This window comes from Hyperolius riggenbachi, chromosome 1, assembly GCF_040937935.1.
Source record: "Hyperolius riggenbachi isolate aHypRig1 chromosome 1, aHypRig1.pri, whole genome shotgun sequence".
Taxonomy (NCBI): domain Eukaryota; kingdom Metazoa; phylum Chordata; class Amphibia; order Anura; family Hyperoliidae; genus Hyperolius; species Hyperolius riggenbachi.
In genome coordinates this window covers 650828930-650852620 of record NC_090646.1, presented here as the reverse complement: position 1 = coordinate 650852620, position 23691 = coordinate 650828930, and the positions used below count along the sequence as shown (strand labels likewise).

Genomic DNA, 23691 nt, shown 5'->3' with positions numbered 1-23691 from the left:
TAATCTGCACATATTATAGAATGATGCACTGTATACCTGAAAATAAAAATATGAGAATATTTTCTTTGCTGCTAATCTTCTAGTAATTATTCATAGTACACAACCAATTCACTATATCATATATATTTTTTTCGCTTCAGTGTCTCTTTAAGCCTTCTGGACGTAGAAGCTACGTACATGCTCCCAGCTGCGGATCATTAGCCCAGGAATCAATCAATCGGGACAAGGTGCCTGATGATTGATTCCTCTCCCCGCAAAAAAAGCGACGGCTTCTCTCGGAAGCCTCGCTTTTTCTGCCTCTTGCATCCCCCTATGTTCCTCTAAGCGTACATATTACTCTAAGCGTACATATTACGCTTAGAGTGACGTCATGTAAACAAACTCATCTTGTGGCCAAAAAGAAGTACTACATCTACATGTGTAAAAAAAAAAAAATGAAAATAAACATATTTACATAAAAAATTACTATTTACATCCCACCCTTCCAAAAATACCCAAATAAAATGTTTAATAAAAAAAACAAAAAACAAACAAACATGTAAATAAAAAACAAAACATGTAAATATTTACCTAAGGGTCTAAGCCAGGGGTCTCAAACTCGCGGCCCGCGGGCCATTTGCGGCCCTCGGTACAAGATTTTGTGGCCCGCGCCGGCAAAAGCAAAAGAGACACGGAAGCAAACTATTTTTGCCTATTTTACCTTATAGTTCGCTTCAGTGCTCCTAAGTAATCTGCCACATCCCCGCCGCTAAACGAGGGCTGCAGAGCCCCCAAATCCCCCGGGCAAACATTCACGACTGCGCTGAGGGGCAGAGCTTCCAGCTGTAGCTCTGCCCTTCCTGATGTCAATCGTCGCATAGATCGCCGCCTCTCTGTGAAGGAAGGCAGAGGCGGCGATCCGCCGCGATTGACGTCGGGGGGGGGGGGGGGGGGGGGGGGGTTAGAGCTGAAGCTGAAAGCTCTGCCCCTTCCAGGAAATGCCGGCGGATTGCCCCCCATAGGATTTTGTGAAATCCCTTATGCGGCCCAGCCTCATCCTGACTTTTCCTCCTGCGGCCCCCAGGTAAATTGAGTTTGAGACCCCTGGTCTAAGCTTTTTAAAGGATACCCCAACTGAAATGTGACATAATGAGATAGACATGTGTATGTACAGTGCCTAGTACACAAATAACTATGCTGTGTTCCTTTTTTTTTTTCTCTGCCTGAAAGAGTTAAATAGAAGGTATGCAAGTGGCTGACTCAGTCCTGACTCAGACAGGAAGTGACTACAGTGTGACCCTCACTGATAAGAAATTACAACTATGAAATACTTTCCTAGCAGAAAATGGCTTCTGAGAGCAAGAAAGAGATAAAAAAGGGGAATTTCTTATCAGTGAGGGTCACACTGTAGTCACTTCCTGTCTGAGTCAGGACTGAGTCAGCCACTTGCATATCTTCTATTTAACTCTTTCAGGCAGAGAAAGAAAAAAAGGAACACAGCATAGTTATTTGTGTATTAGGCACTGTACATACACATGTCTATTTCATTATGTCACATTTCAGTTGGGGTATCCTTTAAATATCAACGTAAAGATGAAATATTTCTTTTTTTTTTTATTATAAGCTTGAAAATAGTGATGGATGCAAAACGGAAAAAAATGCACTTATTTCCAAATAAAATATTGTCGTTATACACTGATAGGGACATAATTTAAATGGAGTAATACCCGAAACTATTAGGCAAATAAAATACATGGGTTTTAATTATGGAGGCATGTATTATTTTAAAACTATAATGGCCGAAAACTGAGAAATAATGGATTTTGTACGTTTTTTCTTATTCTTCTTATTATAAAATGCATTTACAGTAAAGTGGCTCTTAGCAAAATGTACCACTCAAAGAAAGCCTAATTGGTGGCAGAAAAAACAAGATATATATCAGTTTATTGTGATAAGTAGTGATAAAGTTATAGGCTAATGAATGGGAGGTGAACATTGCTCGGATGCATAAAGTGAAAACGACTGAAGGCTGAAGTGGATAAAGTGGATCCGAGATAAACTTTTACTCATTGCATAATTGTGTTCCTTTCATATAGTTTATAGGGCATTCCTCAAGTTAAATACTTTTTTTGTTTTAATACTCCAATTCCCTATAAACTAAACAAGCCTCGCCCACAGCTCCTTTTGTGCCTTGGCACTGTAGCAAGGGCTTATGGGATCTCAGTCTGGGCAGGAGGAGGAGGTTACTAGCCATTGATTTCAGAGGCAGAGGGGAGGAGGAGAGGGGACTGAATTTACACACAGGCAAGCTGATAGCATCTCCAGCCCTCAGCCTGTGACAATGAGACAAACAGAACATGGCTGCCCTCATTGTATCACAGGAATAAATAATCATAAACTTTTGAAGCTGTTTGCAGCTAGATATGCTGTGTAAACTAAACTTTAGATAAGATATATAGACAAGTTACTTGTTATAGTTAGTTTTTCATCTCGGATCCGCTTTAAAGGGAACCTTAACTGAGAGTGATATGGATGTTTCCTGTTAAACAATACCAGTTTCCTGGCAGTCCAGCTGATCTCTTTGGCTGCAATAGTGGCTGAATCACACCCTGAAACAAGCATGCAGCTAATCCAGTCTGACCTCAGTCAGAGCACCTGATCTGCATGCTTGTTCAGGGGCTGTGGCTAAAAGTATTAGAGACACAGGGTCAGCAGGCGATTCAGGCAACTGGTATTATTTTAAAAGGAAAAATCCATTTCCTTCTCAGTTTAGGTTCCCTTTAAGCCGCCTACAAAAAAAAAAAAAAGTTTCACTTACCTGGGGCTTCTACCAGCCCTCTACAACCGTCCTGTGCTCGCGTGGCCACTCAGCGATGCTCTGGTCTCCCGCTGCGGGTTAGTTTGTTTTCGCCAACTGGGAGTCCAAGTTCCCCCAACCCTGTTGAAGCGTATCCTTGTTCGGGTTCCCATCCACATTAGCGTCCTGCGCAGGATGCTATTGAGGATGAAAACGCGAGCAGCGACACGTGCGGCCAGAGCTGCGCATGCGTGGCAGCCGACTCCCAATTGAGGAAAACGAAACTAAGCCGCGGTAGAGGACCGGAGCTTTGGTGAGTGGTTACACGGGCACAGGACTGTTGCAGGGGGCTGGTAGAAGCCCCAGGTAAGTGAAAATATTTATTTGGTGGCTTAAGTATCCCTTTAAGATAAAGGTTTGCAGAGCTTTAGATTACCATTTTTTTTTGTATTGGAAATGCGAGGTATGCTTTTAAAAGAAAACCCAAGGGAGGGTTCCACTAAAAATATTAAAACCAATCTTTTCAAGGAAGCCTAACAAGGTAACCTAGAGGTAAGACCAATTTATATGATACATAATTTTTCTGAAGGCCTCATTTACACTTAAAGAGACTCTGTAACATCAAAAACCTCCCCTGGGGGTACTCACCTCGGGTGGGGGAAGCCTCCGGATCCTAATGAGGCTTCCCACGCCGTCCTCTGTCCCACGGGGGTCTCGCTGCAGCCCTCCGAACAGCCGCCAACAGACCCGACTGTCCAATTCAATATTTACCTTTGCTGGCTCCAGCGGGGACGCTGTGGCTGCTTTTGGCTCAAAACTACACGGAAATACCCGATCTCAGTCGGGTCCGCTCTTCTGCGCAGGCGCCGTAAACTTGCGCCTGCGCAGTAGAGCAGACCCGACGGCGATCGGGTATTTCCGCCTACTTCGGAGCCGACAGCCGTCAGAGCGCCTGCACAGGAGCCGGGAAGGTAAATAATGACGTCATCTTGTACGGAGGGCCGCAGCGAGACCCCTGAGGGACGGAGGACGGCGTAGGAAGCCTCATTAGGATCCTAAGGCTTCCCCCACCCGAGGTGAGTACCCCCCAGGGGACGTTTTGACGTTACAGATTCTCTTTAATCAGTTGGTATGTGTTAGTACGCGGTTTTTCCATAGCAGTGCATTGGGAAGAAGATTTCAGTTAAAACACGTTAAGTGTGAAAGGTGCCATAGGAAAACATGGGCATTACTTTGAAAATCAGTTTTCTTTCAGTTATAACTAAGAGCAACTGATTAGGTGTAAAAGGGGCTTGGCCCCGTTCATACTGCACTCGTTTTCAGCACCGTTTTGGGAACGCGTGCAGGAGGCCGACACGCACGACATCAGACAGTGCATAGAGTGCACTGTCTGATGTTCACACTGCATGTGTTCCGGAACTGTGCGGTCCGGGAACGCATGCTGCACGCATTTTTTGCAAAACCGCGTGGCTGTCCCATTCACTTTTCAGTGATGGGATCAGCCACGCAACACACACAAACGCGGATGGCGTGGCGTGGCGTTTGTGATGTGAATGGCGCCTTTGGTATTTTATGACCGATTTAAAACATGGGTCAAAACAGAACGCTAACATAAGAGGAAGGTTAACGCACAAAAAAGGGTAGCATCCGTACAAGCAAATTATGAATCATAATGCCTGGAGATGAGAATGACTTACAGCATTAGAGATGTGATGCAGCAGCGCCTCCTCCTGGCAGCACAGGGCTGCTACCTCTTTCAGCTGGTTACAGTGCGCCTGAAGCAGCAGATGCCTAAAACACAAGAATAAGATCCACTTAATCTGGGTTTTCAGGGATGTTTAACAACAAAAACGAATTATACTTAGAGGGATAAGGTGACCCTTTACTAGTTCACAGAATTCTCTGCCTTCCACTGCAAATGGAAGTCCATGTCTTAGAAGACAGTGCCCCCTCAGTGGGTAACGTCTTGTTTCCACCAATCAGAGTTCTTATATTGGAGCAGGCACTATCCTGATCATGCATCAGTTACACAATATACAGCACCCTGATAAGGCACTACCCTAAAGCTACCTACACACTCCATGCTAAACACAGCTGACACGGCCCTGAACGGCCACCTCGCCTGAGAATCCAGCGTGTGCAAAGTGTCCCCCAAGCATGAGGGCCTGAGATGAAGGGAACAAAAGGAATTTTACTTACCTGGGGAATCTTCCAGCTCCCTGTAGTCTGTCAGCACCCTCCGTGTCTTTCCGGATCCCATACATTGTGCTGCTCTCAGCCAATAACTGTGCTTGCGCAGGACACTTCTGGATACAGAACAGTGCATGCACAGTGATACGTGATCCAGCTAGAAGGGAGACCTCACAGCGGTTCTGCCCAATATCAAGGGAGCTGGCAGACTATAGGGGGCTGGAAGAAGCCCCAGATAAGTAAAATTTTGCTCCCATCATCTCAGGTTTACTTTAAACCAACCCCTAAATGCTTTGTTCCTCTCCTTACCCTGAATCATGGAGGCCACTCCATCATGCATCGTGCCATCATTCGTGGTAGTGCCACCCCCAGGACAAAGCTCCATCCAGACTAATGACACCTATTGGTATTTGTGTACAGGCCTTAAAAGTACGTGAGCCAAAACTCTGGAACAAAATCATATATTTGCCTAAGGAGAGGGAAGCCTTTGGATGCCAATGAGGCTACCCTCGCTGTGCTTTAGTCCCCCGTTTCAGAGTGTGGACCCTCTAAAGATTACCAACAAGGGCTTGTCTGGAGTCTGATCGGGGCCACGCTCCTCTTTAAGCATGGCTGTACTGCGCCTGCGCTGTAAGACAGACCCGCTCGTGCACCGATCAGCTAAAGCCTCCACAAGCAGCAACGAGAGACCAGAGGACAGCGAGGGAAGCATCATTATGTTCCAGAGGCTTCCCTCTACTTAGGTAAGTATCAGATTTAAAAAAAAAAACAAACATTTTTAGCCTCAGATTCTCTTTAAAGAAAAGGGACACCCATGCTAACCTAAAAATAAAAAACACACATATGTAAATAAATACTAGTTCTACTTACATAACAGATGTATTGTGCTATCCACGTAATGATTCCTGTGGATTTTATAAAGGAAAAGCAGAAAATCCTATTCTTGGTTAGCTTTGACCTCCCGACATCATTTCCTCCCTTACTCTTTTTTTTCTCTCCTCTTGCTAATTGTGTATTCGTTACCCGCCCTCCTCCCAGAGTCTTCAGACACTCCCACTGAGGTCTATACTAGGAAGTGAGCTGTATTATGTCATTAGAAGGAGGGGGAAATAAAGGGAAGAGGAGGAATATATTATAGATAAAAGACCCCCCAGCATGCAACTGTTTTGCTAGACGATGGCAATGGCAATTAAAGGGCCAGTGCTCCTAAGGTATGTTATAACTCCAAACCATAACAGCAGAAAAAGTTTTGAAAGTTGTGAATGCAGGATTAGCATCTACTGGGAAACATCAGGCAGCAAGTAAGTAACCTTCTGATCATAGTGTCCTTATCTTATCTGGGGTGATTTGCTTTCTTAAACGGAAGGTACTTGCGATAATTCAGCTTTAAAGAGGAACTCCAGGAACTCACCACAATATCAGCCATACAGTGCCCCCTGATGGTCTGTTTGTGAAAAGCAATAGATTTATCATGTAAAAGGGGGTATCAGCTACTGATTGGGATAAAGTTAAATTCTTGGTTGGAGTTTCTCTACTTAAGGACCAGGGGTGGTTTGCCTGATCTGTGCTGCGTGGACTCTCCAGCCCGCAGCACAGATCAGGATAGAGCCAGGGCGATCAGACTTACCCCCTTTTTTCCCCACTTGGGGGATGTCCTCCTGGAAGGGGGGGGTGTCTGATCGCCGCTGGCTTGCAGCGCCGTATGATGTAAACAGCGGGGATTTCTTCCCCGCGTGTTTACATTTTGCCGGCGAGCCGCAATCGAGACACTCGAGACACCCTCCGTGAACTGACATGCCATGGTAACCCACTTAAGACCTGCCGACGCCTATGGGCGTTAGCTGGTCGTTAAGTGAACATCTGTGGTTACCCACAATGCACTGCTACTGAATATACAAATGATCTCTTTATGTCCCTGAAGCTAGGCTCCCATCCAGAACTGCTGGTGTATAGCCAGCATATAGATTTAAATTTTGCAGAGCCATATCAACCCCATAGGCGAGCTATACACCAGCGGTTGTGGATGTATGCCTGGATTCATGCACATAGAGATAGAGATAATTTGCATATTCAGTGGCATTGCATTGCGGGTAACCACAGATGTTCACTTAAAGCTTAATTGTCGTAAGTACCTTGTGTTTTAAGACAAATCACAGCAAAGCATTGCTTTTTAGTAGAAGGGATCTTCAGACTCTTTAAGAGCTCGTTCACCCTAGAGGCGCTTTTTCATTTGTGTAAGCGCTGGCGATTTTTCAAAATCGCCCTGAAAGCGCTTACGCCATGCTTTCCTATTATCCGCTAGTTCAGATTTGGGTGTACCATACACTTTCCGATCAGAAAAGCGCTACATGGACCATTTTCGGAGCGATTTTGCTACAATGGAAGGTAAAGTAAAAACGCAAAACGCTCACAAATATTTTATCTGGCGATTGCATTTGCGCTTTTATGAATAAATACATCGTATTTATTCATTTCCGTGTGAAAGAGTTCACTTCCTGACTGACGTCAGGAAGTAAAAAAACGGAATTGCTCTGCAAAAGCGCCTTACAAAAAACGCCCAACGCATAGAAATCGCCGGGAATCGCATAAAAAGGCTTCAAAAAACGCCCAACGCAAATGCTAATGTGATCAGAATGCAATGTGGACAAGGCCTAAAGCTGGGTACACGATATGAGTTTTTTGGGCCGATTTACTGTCAGATCGATTATTTCCAACATGTTCGATTTGCTTCCAGATCGATTTCCGAGCATTTTCCGATCGACTTCCTATTAAAGTGAACGGAAATCGATCGGAAAGCAAATCGGACGTGTTGGAAATAATGGATCTGACAGTAAATCGGCCAAAAAACCTCATCGTGTGTACCCAGCATTATTAGTCCCCCTACTTTCCTAGTTGTTTGGGTGACCCCGAGCTTCTTGGTTACTCTGTTATCTTATCTGTATTGTGCAGTTTGTCATTTTGAGTTAAGTTCGTTCCTGTAAAACAAAAAAAGACTTCCCACAATCCTAGTTGGCACTGCACAGTTTAGCAAAGGCACACAGACCAGGTACAAAAAATTAGGGGACACAAAGGATCCTATTTAAAAAAAAAAAAAAAAAAAAAAAAAAAAAAAAAAAAAGGAGGGGTTTACATATATCTTTTGGGCACTATTTTTGTTTTTGGATGTTACAACCCGCTTTAATTAACATGGCACTCACATCTGTGAATGCATAGAGGTGTGTTCACCTGATAACTTAGTGATAACTTAGGATGTTTGTGGCCACAAGCAGCGGACAGATATTTGCCCCTGAACAAATATCCCCTGGTTCCTGATGCTGTCAATCAATGTAAACCAATGGGATTGGCTTACAGTGATGACAGGGTTAGGAGCCAATGACATCGGCTCCTGACCGGCTCGCACAGCTCTGCCATCATATAGACGGCAGGGCGAGTGTTCTGCAGGGGGGACAGAGCGGCGGGATCGCGCTAAAGTCTACGTCCTGTCAGATCCGCACTGCCACATGCAGGACGTAGATTTCAACTGTTTCAGTCCAGAAAAGGTTAACCTATATCACAGAATAATCACAACATAATGTAAACACTCAACGTTTTAGGCCTATGTCAGCTATAAGGTCAGTCAGATTCAAATGATTCAGTTTATGCAGGATTATGCAAAATTGCATCTATGCAGCTTGATAATTGACCATTTAAATCCTGCCAAGTTGTACTCAATTGGTCCATTTTCAGGCTGCATAAATCTGCAAACAAAATTTGCATAATTCTGCATCAACTATTTGCATCTCATTGACCATGCTTTGTGAAAATACCAGTTTACCACAGTCATAAACATACTGCAGGAAGAAGAAATCTTGCATAATAATGAATTATGGTCAAGGAGATGCAGATAATGTCAAGTTGATGCAATTTTTTATGGTAATTTAATGCAAATGTATACAGCTTAAAGACAGACCAGCCAAATGCTGCAAGAGCTCCATTTGATTAATCTGTTTTCAAGCTGTATACATTTCCATCATTTTAGCATAAGAATTAGCATCAATATGGCATTATTTGCATGTAGGTCATGTAGGAAACTCTGGAGTCATGGATATACCGGTAGTAGTGCCCTGGTTACAATCAGTGTAGCTTGCACACAAAAGCTCCCTGAAATGGGCGCATGCGCGACGCCGAGCAAGATGGCTGCTTAACCTGGGAGCTCCGCCGATGGCTAGCTTAAGATAGACCCTACCGCGTCAGGATCCTGGCTTACCTGAACTAAAAAGGCTTATCCCGGTTCCCCATCGAGTGCAGATCTATATGGGACCGAAGAAGAGGGGCAAATCGGCATCCAAAAAAAACTTTGAGGCATATTTCTCCCGGCCTGCTAAGCCTCCGCCTACAACCAAGATGGCGTCTCCTAAATCCCAGCGTGGCGAGGAGCAGCCCGATACTTCAGAATTCATAACAAGGGCTATACTGGAAACTTGTTTATCTGACCTTCATATAAAACTTTCAGGTACAATAAAGGACGCGGTCTCCTCAGCACTAGAAGGCCTCCGCTCGGACGTTGAGTCCTCACTAGCTCGGACCGCGGCACTGGAAAAATCAGTTGCGGCCTTGGAACAGCGCTGCGCATACCTAGAGGAGGAAAACGACAAACTAACAGATACAGTCGGGGAATTACACCGCTCCATGGAGGACCACGAGAACAGGGATCGGAGGCCAAACCTGAGGGTAAGAGGGGTGCCGGACTTTGTCAAGCCCCCGGATATCAAACAATATTTGACCGACCTATTTACAGATATTGCCCCAGACATCTCACAGGATATGTGGCGATTTAACCGAGCCCACCGAGCGATAGGGCCGCGCCCGGAGGGAGCCCCTCAACTTAGAGACATAATAGTTCGCTTCCACTACTACGAAGCTAAAGAGAAGGTGGCCATAAAGGTACGCAATGTTAACTTCTACAAATTTCGAGACCACAAAGTACAAATCTTTAATGACATATCCCCTATCACACTGGCTAAACGCCGCAAGCTTAAAGCTGTTACTGCACTTCTACGGGAAAACGACATCCAGTATAGATGGGGATATCCCTTTAAGTTGATTGCGGTTAAGGAAGGCAAATACCACGCCATCTCAGCTCCAGAAGATGCTTCGGATTTACTCAAAGGCCTGGGACTATGCATGCCGGGGAAAGCTAAATCTTATCCCCAAACAAATGGCTCCCCTGCTAAACTCCGGGACCAAAATGCATCACCACCCTGCCTCTCACCAGAGGTCCCCGTCACCTGAGCACGGAATCGGGACGCTATCTAAATCCATCTAAATCTTTCTTTTTACAATTCAGGTTTATTTTTGAAATTCGTAAAGTTTTTGACGCAATGTAGTTACAAGTTTCTAGTATTGTATATAGCCTGTCGGTGCGGCTCCGGAGGTACCCGGCCGCAAGGTGCCAGCATGCATCCTCTCTATGGGTGTGTAGCGGGGCGCACCCGCACAAGGGATATGTATACCCTTGTCTCTCATAAAAATGTTTTATTGGTATTGCATGTACAGGTTAATATCACTTTACTGATGCTTATCATGCAATATTTAGTTTATGGAAATGTTAAGATGTTTGTTCCCCTAAAGTTAGGGGCTGATCTTTTTCTGTTTCTGTCTTCTCTTTTCCTTTTTTCTTTTCTTGTTCCCGCCTTATTCTCTGAATATCCTACCTGCCAGCCATTTTTCATTCTATATCTGGGTTTGGATTACATGTTATGGATCTCCCTAATTTGGGCTCACTGCATAATTAGAGTTGGCTTTTATAATCCCTCGCCATGGTAAAGTTAGTCACACTTAATGCTAAAGGACTCAACTCGGTTCGCAAACGTTATTTAGCATTACGGGATCTAGAGCGCATTGGCGCAGATTTTGTTTTCCTTCAGGAAACACGGTTTTCCTCTAAGCGACCGGGATATCTGAAAAGCAAGGCCTATCCACCTTCTTATATGGCTAGTGCTACAGAAAAAAAAGCGGGTGTCGCACTTTTAATACATAACAGATGCCCATTTCAAGTTAAAACCGAATGCAGTGATCCCAAAGGTAGATTCATTATATTACAAGGTTCCTTGCATGGACTGGATATTGTGCTGGTGGTCGTGTACGCACCAAACGACCATCAGTTACAATTTCTGGAAAAAGTCTTCAAGAAAGTCGAACAGCTAAAATGCCCAAATGTGATCATAGGGGGAGATTTTAATCTGATATGCTTCCCTACAAGGGATCGCAGATCCGAGTCCACTCCCTCCAATTTCTCCACTATCTGTAAAACTGCTAAGAACTTCAGGCTGTTGCAAAAACAGTTTGGACTGTGTGATGCTTGCAGAGCTCTGCATGCAGAAGACACTGATTTCACTTTCTATTCTCATACTTCCTCCACATATACCAGAATAGACCATTTTTTTTATAACCCCTGCCCTGCTGAACACCTTGATTTCTTCCGAGATAGGCCCAATTTCCTGGTCAGTTCATGCCCCTCTAGACCTAACTTTAAACTTGGCAAACAACCCAAAAATTCCCTCGGTTTGGAAGCTAAATGATAGCCTACTCCTTGATGAGGAAGTATATCAAGATATTTTAGAAAATTTAAACAGTTTTTTCCAAATAAACACGGGATCAGTCACTCATTACTCCACTGTCTGGGAAGCCCATAAGGCTAACATTAGGGGTAAGCTAATTGCAATAGCAAGCAGAAGGAAAAGAGAAGCTCTTATAAAGGTAACAGATCTTCTTACTCAAATTACTTCGCTAGAAGAATCTCATAAAAAATGCCCCTCCAAACAGTTATTTCACAAACTGGAAGATCTGCGCAAACAATTAGCTGACCTCCAATATACTTCAGTAGAAAGGTCTCTGCTGTTCACGAGGCAACTGTTTTATGAGAAAGGGAATAGGGCCCATACACTACTAGCCAAAAAACGTAGGGATATAAAAACACGTAACGCAGTCCTTACCCTTAAAGATAAAAAGGGGGTGATACAACATGACCTTCGCCGTATAGCCCAGATATTTAAGGAATATTTTTCTGATATATATAATCTTCAACAAACAGAAAACTATACTCATCCCTCCCAAATAGAAATGAAAAACTACCTAAAATCATGCGGGCTCCCTATATGGTCAACAAGTCAATTAAATACACTAAATGCAGGTATAGAACTGGAAGAGATTCTTGAGGTCCTTAAAAAGGCTCAACCCCACAAAGCCCCTGGTCCTGATGGATACACAATGGCCTACTATAAAAAATTTCGAGATATTTTGGCTCCAAAAATGGCTTTACTATTTAACAATTTTCTGGGAATGGACCCTATTCCTGATACAATGCTAAAATCTCACATGGTCGTATTGCCCAAACCTGATAGAGATCCGTTAGACCCCAAAAATTACAGGCCAATATCTCTATTGAATACAGACTTAAAAATATTTACAAAAATCCTAGCAAATCGCTTATCCCCGCTATTACCATCCCTAGTAGATAAGGACCAGGTGGGTTTTGTTACTGGTAGATATGCAGAGGATAATATTCGTCGTACTATAAACTTGATAGATTTTATTAATCATTCAAAACTCCCATCCATATTATTAAGCCTTGACGCTGAAAAGGCATTTGATAGGTTAAGTTGGCCTTTTTTATTTCAAACTCTGAGGACCATGGGCTTTGAGGGAGCGTTTCTCAACACTCTCTACAAATTGTATTCCAATCCCCAGGTAGCTTTAAAAATTCCATTTACAGATCCTCACAAATACTTTTCAATATCCAACGGCACCCGTCAGGGCTGCCCCCTGTCCCCCTTGCTTTTCGCTCTCTCTATAGAGCCTTTGGTGGCGCGGATACGGGGCAACCCAGATATAACAGGGATAAAAATTGGGGAAAATACATATAAAATTTCGCTTTTTGCGGATGATGTGCTAATATCAGTTTCTAACCCACATGTTTCCCTCCCAAATATGCATGCAGAGCTCTCCAAGTTTGGTAATTTCTCAAACTACAAAATAAACGACAGCAAAACGGAGGATCTCTCTTTTAATCTTTCTCCCCTAATGGTGGATGGTTTGAAGTTGCGGTTTCCATATAGATGGCAAAAGGACACTCTTAAATACTTGGGAATTCATCTCCCTAATGATTCCAAGAAATTAGTTCAATTTAATGTTTCTCCTTTAATCAATCACATTATTAAAGACCTAAACAAATGGAAAGATTACAATATATCTTGGATTGGTCGTATGACGGCATTTAAAATGAACTCCCTACCTAAATTAGTATATATATTCTCCACAATACCTATGTGGATACCGCAAACTATACTGATCCCCCTTCAAAAAGCTCTATTACGCTTTATATGGCATAGCAAACCACCTAGGATTTCCCAAAAAATAATAACCCTGCAAAGGCAATTCGGAGGCCTTTCAGCCCCAAACGTCTATAATTACTATGTAGCAAGCCAAATTCAGGCAGATGGTAGCATGGTTCGAGAAAAGACCTAATGCAAAATGGGCTCAAATAGAATTTGAAGCATTTAGACCCTATCACCCAAGTGCTTTCCTATGGAAAAATATTTCTCCTCCTATGGAGGCGGGGGGATATACTCCTCCCTACGGTCCAATTTGCAACTATGGGCAGTGGTGGGGAGGAGTGTATCCCTTTTCCCGCAGGTATCAGTCATGATTCCAATATTTGGCAATCCCAGATTCACTCCAGGTCTCAGGCGCACCTTAACATCAATATGGTATCAAAAAGATATCTGGTTCATCTCAGATTTAATGAATCCCTTTACAGGGAAACTGTATACCTTTGATGATCTCAGAGACGGCATAGCACTCACTAATGCTCATTATCTGCAATATATGCAAATAAGACATTTTGTAGCCTCCATTTCTCCCAATATGGAATTTCCACAGAAAACTGAGTTTGAAATAATTTGGGATGCAGGTCCCACACAAAAAGGATTAATTTCTTCTTTATATACATGGCTGAACTCTCCGCAACGTAAGACCTTGGAATATCAACATAGCTACATGAAGTACTGGGACCAAGCACTGGAAACAGATACTACTCTTGATACATGGTCAAAGATCTGGATTAATGCCTCTAAATCTTCTATCTGTGTGCTTACAAAAGAGAACATCTATAAAATAATGCTTCTATGGTATCAAACCCCAGTTCGCTTACATAAATAGAACCCCTCACTTTCCCCGGCATGCTGGAGGAACTGTGGACAACTTGGAACCCTCCATCATCTATTCTGGTTCTGCTCGGAAATCCAAACCTACTGGTCAGATGTCCTTCAGCTAATAACTCGCTACACTGATATAGAAGTTCCTAGAGATCCCTGGATTTGTTTATTAGCCAAACCTATACCTAAGATGAAATCTCATAATCAACGTCTGATCAACCATTTTTTTGACAGCAGCGAGATGTGTTATCTCCAAACATTGGAGGGACACTTCCCCACCTAATATTTCTGAAGTATTAAATAGGATGAGATATATTTACAAATTAGAAGATCTTACGGCTGTTATACAAGATAGGATACATATCTTCCAAATAGTATGGAGGGATATTGACCTGTAATCTGCATCAGGTAGATTGTATATTAAAGTATTGACCCTACTGTCCTGAACCAGGATCATATGGTTCGGCGGGCTGGCAGGTCACTCTTCTCTCTCTTCTTTCTTTCCTGATCTAAATTTCACCTCTTTCTCTCCTTCACCCTTTTCTACTCTACTCTCTCTTTAAAGGAGGGTTCTTCATCCCTCTCAGGACGGTGATGTGGAAGGGTTACCCCATCTCTTTATAAAAGATAACAGTTTTTTAACCCCTTAAAGAGACACTTAAGTCAAACAAAAAAAAATGAGTTTTACTCACCTAGGGCTTCCAATAGCCCCCTGTAGCTGTCCGGTGCCCTCGCTGTCTCCCTCCGATCCTCCTGGCCCCACCGGCAGCCACTTCCTGTTTCGGTGACAGGAGCTGACAGGCTGGGGACGCGAGTGATTCTTCGCGTTCCCAGACACATTAGCACCCTCTATGCTGCTATATGGTATTTGATATATGCGATAGCAGCATAGATGGCGCTATTGTGGCCAGGAACGCGAAGAATCACTTGCGTCCCCAGTCTGTCAGCTCCTGTCAGCGAAACAGGAAGTGGCTGCCGGTGGGGCCAGGTGGATCGGAGGGAGACGGCGAGGGCACCGGAGAGCTGCAGGGGGCTATTGGAAGCCCCAGGTGAGTAAAACTCATTTTTTTTTTTACTTAAGTGTCCCTTTAAGGGCCTTAGACGGTGAGACGGGTGACTCTCTGTAGGTTACTGAATCCACAGTCCAAAAGGAAAAACAGGGTAAAAAAAAAAAAAAAAAAAGAAGAATAAATACCTATGGATAATTGCCATAAGATATATTCCGCCTCCATATGGCTAATGTATGGAGGCCACTGATACAGCTGTTAATACAATGTAGCTAACTATTCTGTTTTTTACCCTTTAAGTTTACCTGTGTGGATTGTAATGTATTTTATTATGCAAAGAAAATAAAATTCTAAATATTAAAAAAAAAAAAAAGCTCCCTGAAATAAATCAAGATTTACAAAGAACCATCTCAGCAGCCTGGTGAACTTAGCGCGGCACAGCTTCGTGATCAATAAGTGGACATGGTCAATGAGATGCTAGAAATTCCTGATACGATATGCAAGTTGGAATTGTTAGAATCTCATTAATCATCTCTGGTGAGAAGGCTCTCAGGGGACAAGTAAAGCAAAAATATTAACCCTTTCAGGCACTTAAAGAGAATCTGTATTGTTAAAATCGCACAAAAGTAAACATACCAGTGCGTTAGGGGACATCTCCTATTACCCTCTGTCCCAATTTCGCTGCTCCCCGCCCCATTAAAAGTGGTTAAAAACAGTTTTAAAAAGTTTGTTTATAAACAAACAAAATGGCCACCAAAACAGGAAGTAGGTTGATGTACAGCATGTCCACACATAGAAAATACATCCATACAAAAGCAGGCTGTATACAGCCTTCCTTTTGAATCTCAAGAGATCATTTGTGTGTTTCTTTCCCCCTGCAGCTATCACCCACTGAAGTGTCAGGCTGTTTCTTCCTGCAGAGTGCAGACAGCTCTGCCTGTATGTAATTCCTCAGTATGTGAAAGCCCATCCGGCTCAGAGGACGATTTATCCAGCTTGTAAAAGATAAGAGAGCAGAGAGAAGCTGCCTTAATTAAAGAGAACCCGAGGTGGGTTTGAAGAATATTATCTGCATACAGAGGCTGGATCTGCCTATACAGCCCAGCCTCTGTTGCTATCCCAAACCCCCCTAAGGTCTCCCTGCACTCTGCAATCCCTCATAAATCACAGCCACGCTGCTGACAAACAGCTTGTCAGAGCTGGCTGTGTTTATCTCTATAGTGTCAGTCTGCTGCTCTCCCCGCCTCCTGCAGAACTCCAGTCCCCGCCTGCATCCCTTCCCTCCCTGCTGATTGGAGGGAAGGGACAGGGGCAGGGAAAGGAGCTATGCAAGAGGCGGGGGAGCAGCTGAGACTGACACTACAGATGTAAACACAGCCTCACAGCACGGCTCTGATTTATGAGGGATTGCAGAGTGCAGGGGGACCTTAGTGGGGTTTGGGATAGTAACAGAGGCTGGGCTGTATAGGCAGATCCAGCCTCTGTATGCAGATAACATTCTTTAAACACACCTCGGGTTCTCTTTAATCTAAATACCACACAGTCAGTGTGCATAGAGGGGGCCTGGAGGGGGTGTGCATAGCAGAACCACAACACTGAAGAACTTGGTAGCCTTCCAGACACAGGGTGACAAGTCCGATAGGGAAAGATAAGCTGATTTATTACAGAGATGGTGACAGTAGAAAGTGCTGCAGTAAGCCAGAGCACATTAGAATAGGTTTTGGAACTTGTAGGATGGTAGAAAACAGGATAAAATTTTTGTTACGGAGTCTCTTTAAGGCTTTAAGGCTCTTTAAAGAAAAACCAGTTTGTTGTTAGTACTTATCATAATGTGATTAATTTGTTGGTGCAGAAGAGGAATTTTGACTATAGGGTCTTCTTTAATACTTCGTGAATCAACAACTCAGAACCAGTGTGTACATGAGTACAACAATGAGTGCATTCTTGTTCCAAATATAAATCCAAGCAACTGCCATGCTTGAAAATGGAACAAAGATGGCGTCCCCCATATTCTTCTCACATGAATTATATGACACGGTCCAACTTGTTATTTTACATACACGTGTAATACATACAGGTCTATGTACATACTCAGTCTCCACATAACATCGGTGGAGACTGAGCATAAGATGGAAAACAATACAAGTTCTGGGGTTACGTTAAATTAATTTATAGGTCTTAGGGCTCTTACAAAGTGGGACGTGGCGTTGCAGGGGACGTTAAGGTCGCATAACGTTCCCCTAACGCAACCCATGATGGTGCTAAAGGTGGACGCTACATAGAGCCGCGTTATGCGGCTCTTGGTGCGCCGTTTCCGTTCGATAGAACCGGCAATGATTCATATGAATCATTGCTAGCAGGCAGAAACCAAGAATGATTCATATGAAGCATTGTTAGCAGGCAGAGAATGATTCATATGAATCATTGCTAGCAGGAAGAGAACCGGCATTGCAGTGCAGCGAGTATTAATTAGCCATGTGGCTAGGCAAAACAGCGGACTCTCCCCTCCTCCTCTCCTGCACACAAAAAACAATAAAACAACATTACTGAGCATGTGCAAACAAACAGTCTAACGTGGCTAAAACCGCATATAACGCAGAGCATGCTGCACTTTCATAAAACGTGCAGCGTTACACTGTAACGCAACGTGGACACTGAACAGCCCATTGATTTTTCATCACCGAGTTGGGCTGCATTACAGGCTGCTCTAACGTGCGTCTGTAACGTCCCACTGTGAAAGCAGCCTAAATGATGAATAGTTTACTGGCTGCTCAACACTGGCCAGGTTTCATGTGCAACAGAAAGTCATTTGATTTGTTGTTGATCACCATCACATGCTAAGGCTGAACTGTATCAGGTCACCTGACCACAGGTTAAAAACAGGACTTTTACCTACAGAAACCTCCTTTGGCAATCTATTTGCCAATTTGTTTATGTACAGGAACAGCTCCGATATGTAGGAACCTACAGGTGCCATAAAGCATAGGAGGCCCACACAAAGACACAATCTGCCAGTGAGGAAGCCAAACCAGCCGGACAATAAAGCAGATTTATCAAAACAGTGGAAGGAGAACTGGATAAAAAAATAGCGCAGAAGTGGAACATCCAATGAGAACCCTTGATCTGGACATCTGCTCCATTTTTGCTTCAGTTTTCCTTGCACTGGTTTTGATGAAAATGGTCCCATTGTTTTCCAGTATGTTCATCTCCACACGACTACCTTTCCCATCAGCACTGTATCACACGTGTCTTTAAGTAGCCTGGACTGGATTATAGTCATAGAGCTCTATGAGTAACTTCAATTACTGCCATCTACCCTTGGATACCCCTAGTTATGTTCTCCACTTACTGTGCCTTGTCAAAGTCTCTCACACACTGACTGTTTACGTGTGGTGGTGTTGATGGGCCACTTGTTGGGGTCTTATTTTTAGGACTCTTCTCAATCCTGTAGTTGAGCTCATCGTCCTTAAAGCCTCGGTAGGCCAATATGCATTTCCGCAGTTTATTTTTGAGTTGGTCCAGTTCAGTGTTCTTAATGTGTAAACTCAAAGATTCTCCTGAGCTCTTGAGCCCTGCATCTTCAACATTAGACTCTTCTCCTTGATCATGACTCTCTGAGGAAGGCTTCATACAGCAAGACTGGATGCCTGAATTAGTTTTACAAAAACTGGAGGGTGACAGGCTCGAAACCTCTCTTTGGTTAGTCTCTTTTGCAGATCCTTCAGACTTTTTGTCACTAAACACTTCAGGGAAAGTTTGATAACTTTGATAGTTCATTGCAGATTCCTCAGCATCCGCTTCGTAAAACTGACTAATTTGATCGCTTGACCTGGGAAGAACAAAGTCCATAGAAGAGTCATTGGTGTTGCACTCCACTTGCCTCGAGCTTAAAAACGCTGCCGTTTTTGCAGATTTGATGGACTTTTTTTCGCATGATCCTTGATGTACCACGAATGATGGTAATGACGTAGATGGCTTGGATTCGCTGCTGGTTTCCAGACTCCAGTCCTTCTCTTGCTGCGGAGAGTTTTGCGACTGTAAACTTTCACTATAGCGGAGCATCTTTTTCACAAGTGCCGAGAGATGTTTTTCAATAGCCTGAGCATCAACTGAGGCTTCTACACTTAGAGATTTATCAAAACTTTCATTTTTTGAAGCACTAATGGGGTTTGAGAAGCCATACAACTGATGGTCTTCAGAAGATTCCATTGACCAATTATCCTTAAGTAGTGACACAGTCAAAGGGGCCATCAATGAAGAAGAATCCGAGGAAGTGTTCGCAGCCTGTACAAGGTTTTCTCGGCTTGTCTTGACTTCTGTAGATTGAGGGCTAATCAAAGGGGGGGCCTTGTCCCGTATTTCCTGTGTAGCATTCAAATTCATGCAAGAATCTTTCTGAGGATTGTTCTTTGAAGGCTCTTTTTTCTTTTGGTGGTCAGTTAGCTCCTCCTGAGAAGAATAAGGCTTTTCTGGAGCATCGCTGATACTTGATGAGTCACGTGCGCTTGTTGAGTATTCTTCGGAGCTCCATAAGTTTTGCTGGCCAATTTCTCGTTTCAGTTCTGAATAGCCACAGGTAGCGGAGCATTCACAGTCACTTTGTTGATTTTGCTCCTGAGATTCGGTACAATTAAAGTGCAAATCTTGTGCTCTTTCAGTAGATTTTCTGATCTCAGTACCTGGCACGTTCTGGTGAAGGAAAAATGAAAGCCGTTCACGGACCATCTCCTCTTTGTTCCCTTTTTTATGACCCGACGCATAGGAAAAGGAGTCTTCACTAAAATCACTGTCGTCTGGGTCTTCAGGCGGTAGTCCTTCGTGATGTGAGCCTGATGTGTTGATATGGCCAACTTTAACTTCCCGAGGCTTGTATCTGTCCAATAATTTCTCAAGTGGTTGATAGTGCAGCTTCTGGTGGAAAATAGGTGGGTGTTGGAACTGCTGGTGATAATGTTTTAAGTGTTCCTCCCTCTCTTTCTGCTCAGGAAATTTACTGTTCGTCCTCTGAGAGACATTATCGCTAGAATTTACTGATTTCGAGTTCTGTTCAACAAACGGCACTGCAGTCCTTGTTATAATTTGTTTCTGTACCGGTTGTACAGGTTGTACCCGTTGACCCATGAAGCGATGGTGGTTCAAATTAACTTTGAACTCAGTGTCCACATCCGACTTGGAGTCTTGAGCGGTCCTCTGTACAGGACTCTTCTCTTGGGTGTCAGACTTCTTTGTTCCACTGTTCCCTGGTCTGACAAGAACTTTTACTGGAGTGGTGTGGACAAGCCAAGCTTGGTTGGAGGATGCTCTTGCAGTACTAAGCCTACTGCAAGGTTTGGGGGTCGATGAAAAGGGCACATTGGTGGGATGAAAGATGGATGGATAGGATTTGTGGGTCTTTGCAGAATGTGAGGTAGATGAGTGCTGTGCACCTAGTTTTACTTTTTTTGGTGATATCTTTTCTCCCAGCACCGAGGGAGAGTTCTGAACCCGTTTTGGTGATAAGCAAGAGGAGTTTCTGCCCCGATTGGTGCAGGCTGAGGTGCTTTTCATTCCTTTTTTCAATTCCTTCACCCTAAAAAATATGTTAGAAAAGAAAAAAATTAATCTCGATGGACTATAAAGTATAGAATCCTGTTTAACTAGATGTAATACACATTTTTATATTTTTATTTATTAGGATCAGTAATAGAAATTTTTTTTTTTTTTTTTTTTTAAATCAGGTAAATATTACGTATTATACGTACTGTACTGAATGGAGGAAGGAGCGTACTGGTGACTACTCCAGGAGAGATTTTATCTGGATGGCCCTCACACTCCTTCCTCCCTGCAGCGACTGTAATTAAACCTAAAAAAGGAACTGTAGCGAAAATCTTAAAATTTAAAACATACAAATAAGAAGTACATTTCTCCCAGAGTTAAATGAGCCATAAATTACTGTTCTCCTATGTTGCTGTCACTTACAGTAAGTATTAGAAATCTGACATTTGCCGACAGATTTGGACTAGCTCATCTTCTCATAGAGGGTTTCTCAGGGTTTTCTTTATTTTTAAAAGCACTTAGTGAATTGCAGTTGCTCCATCCAACTGCCAAAATAGTGTGCAGCGAGCAGGGAGGCTGGTCAGCATCTTTGTATTTATCATTTTCAGGGAATGTCTTTATAATAAAGAATAAAGACCATGCAGAGAATCCCCTATGGAGAGATGGACTAGCCCAAAACCTGTCAGTAATGTCAGATTTCTACTACTTATTGTAAGTGACCGCAACATAGGAGAGAAGTAATTTATGGCTCATTTTACTCTGGCAGAAATGTACGGTACTTATTATTTGTATGTGTTTTAAGCCCCATACACACACTCAACAAAATTATCAAACACATTTTGTTGTTGAAACAACCAAAAAAGTTGTTTGCCATTGTTCAAACAACTGATAAGACGCCGCTGAAGTCAGTCCAAAGGCTCAGCGGATCGGTCAAAACCAGCCACATCAACCTGCCGACAGACTGTACACACTGGGAAACTGTCGGCAGAACGGTATGGGGCTTTAGCAGCACAATTCAGATAACTGCCTCTTTTACAAAGAGAAGACATAACCAGTGCTAAATGTACATTGTAGACATTTTTTTTTTTAACTTGAACACTTGCAATTGTGAGAAAAGATCTTTTAGATAACACTTTCATTAACACAATACAGTGTTGATTTTTTTTTAGATTTTCATTTTAGAGTTTAATAGCACTTTAAATGAACAACCTATTGAAATTATAGTCACTCAGTCCATCGGACCTTTCTACTACATAACTGTTGAGACTGCTTCAGAATTGTTCTTTTAGAGTGCCAATAAGTCAGCCAGCAAAACAATCAGCAGGAGTTAGTACTACTTAGTAAAAACCTCTGTGCTCAGACAAGATGCAGCACAGCTCTAGGGTGCGGGTTGATGGGGAAATCTGCAGTGCGCGACTACTTACCTGTCTGCATAACGCAGGGTGTTTAGCGTGTGCTCAGTTGCTATGTGGCTGGGGGATACATTGGCAATCATACAGGTCTTTGAGTTACCAACAAAAGAATCCTTCAGAACCTATAAAGGAGAAAAAGATGTGTCACACTCCTACAGGATGAGTGCAAGCTTAATGCAGTCATCCTACTTTGCTCTGCTTACTACACACCAGTGAAAGATGTAATCTGACTGACAAAAAGCTACAAGATATTGCTCTGTGCATATCATGACTATAGTAGGTGCTGCATTATTGCATTATTGCGTGTAAAGATTAAATGGTGACAGCTATACATAACAGGGAGCCAAGGAAGATCTCAGATTTCTTCAGGAGAGGAAAATACCAGAGCAGGCAGCAATGCAGGGGCTATCTTTGTATCTATGGTAAATTACCCTCAAACTGCCCTCATTCCATGCATGATCTATTAAAAAAAGTTAAAGGGGAGGGGGGTTGGAAAGCACAAATAGAACAATAAAAACACAAAAAAGCCTTACAACACCTTTGTACCCCTATGGCTGGTTTGTATGTACCTCAATCTCATGTAGTGGTACTGGCGTGCAATATCACAACGACAGAAAAAACCGAAACAGACCCCTGGCCGCTGCCCCCCCCATGTAGGGAGGGGTGAGCACATTAACAATGGGGGGCGGGGGGGTTTGGCCAGGCAGCAGAGGCAGCGTTACGAGGTCAATTTCCAAGAGATTTCATGCTGAAAATGATTGGGAATCGGCTTGCAATGTATGGGCAGCCCCCAGATATCTCTCAGAGCAGATTCGATCTGCGATATTTGTTTTTTGGGCACCTTAAGTGTTCTTAAATACTACTCACCCACCCCCCTGTGATGACTCATACTGTCTAGGTGGAGGAAAGACAGCTTCAGTCTACACAAACTCTTCAGTCTACACAAAGGGAAGGGGGTGTCCGGGTTCTCTCCAGAAAATTTTTGCAGCTGGGTGGCGTGAAAAAGTAGCTGGGTGGGGCGAGATGAGAGAATGCAGGGCCGGTGCTTCTGTGCGCAACTCTGCATACAGCATAGGAGGAGTTGCGCCGATGCCAGCCGGGTGCTCACCAAAACTAGCCGGGGGGAGCACCCAGCTAAAAGAGCCTGGGAAGAACATGGTGTGTTCAGAGCAGGAAGCAGCCTCTCTGCTGTTTTAAGCACATCAGAAAATAGCAGTGAGCTCATATGCATGGATCCACTACAAAGGCACTTCAAACACTTCTGTACAAGTACATTTTTACACATATATAAATATGTAAGAGCTGTGATGTTTAGGTGATGGCTGGAAGCAGTGCACTGCACAATAGTCAGTTTATATTCCGCCATTTGATAGGAGCTCTCACCTGGGTCAGCTTGCTCTGTCGGAAGGGGGTGTGGGCCTGTTCCTGGTCCAGGGCGCGGATACACTCCTTCAGCTGCACAGAAAAGACCAACCCATTATCAGAGACCACGCAAGAAATATCTGAAGAAACATTTATGCAGCTTCAACTCTACACCCTTTTCTGTGCTCTGCTAGGTACACCCGATACAATTTTCT

At 43.4% G+C, this 23691-nt stretch overlaps 1 protein-coding gene across 1 annotated transcript in view; it reads right to left on the bottom strand.

The window, feature by feature from the left end:
- KIF24 (kinesin family member 24) overlaps positions 1-23691 on the bottom strand; it is a 62494-nt gene that overhangs the window by 924 nt on the left and 37879 nt on the right. Inside the window, exons 9-12 of the mRNA XM_068251675.1 lie at positions 23498-23569; positions 22127-22236; positions 18517-20736; positions 4474-4567 (exon numbers count right to left, since the gene is read on the bottom strand). Coding sequence (XP_068107776.1) covers positions 4474-4567; positions 18517-20736; positions 22127-22236; positions 23498-23569 — 2496 coding nt within the window. The remainder of the gene's footprint in view (positions 1-4473; positions 4568-18516; positions 20737-22126; positions 22237-23497; positions 23570-23691) is intronic.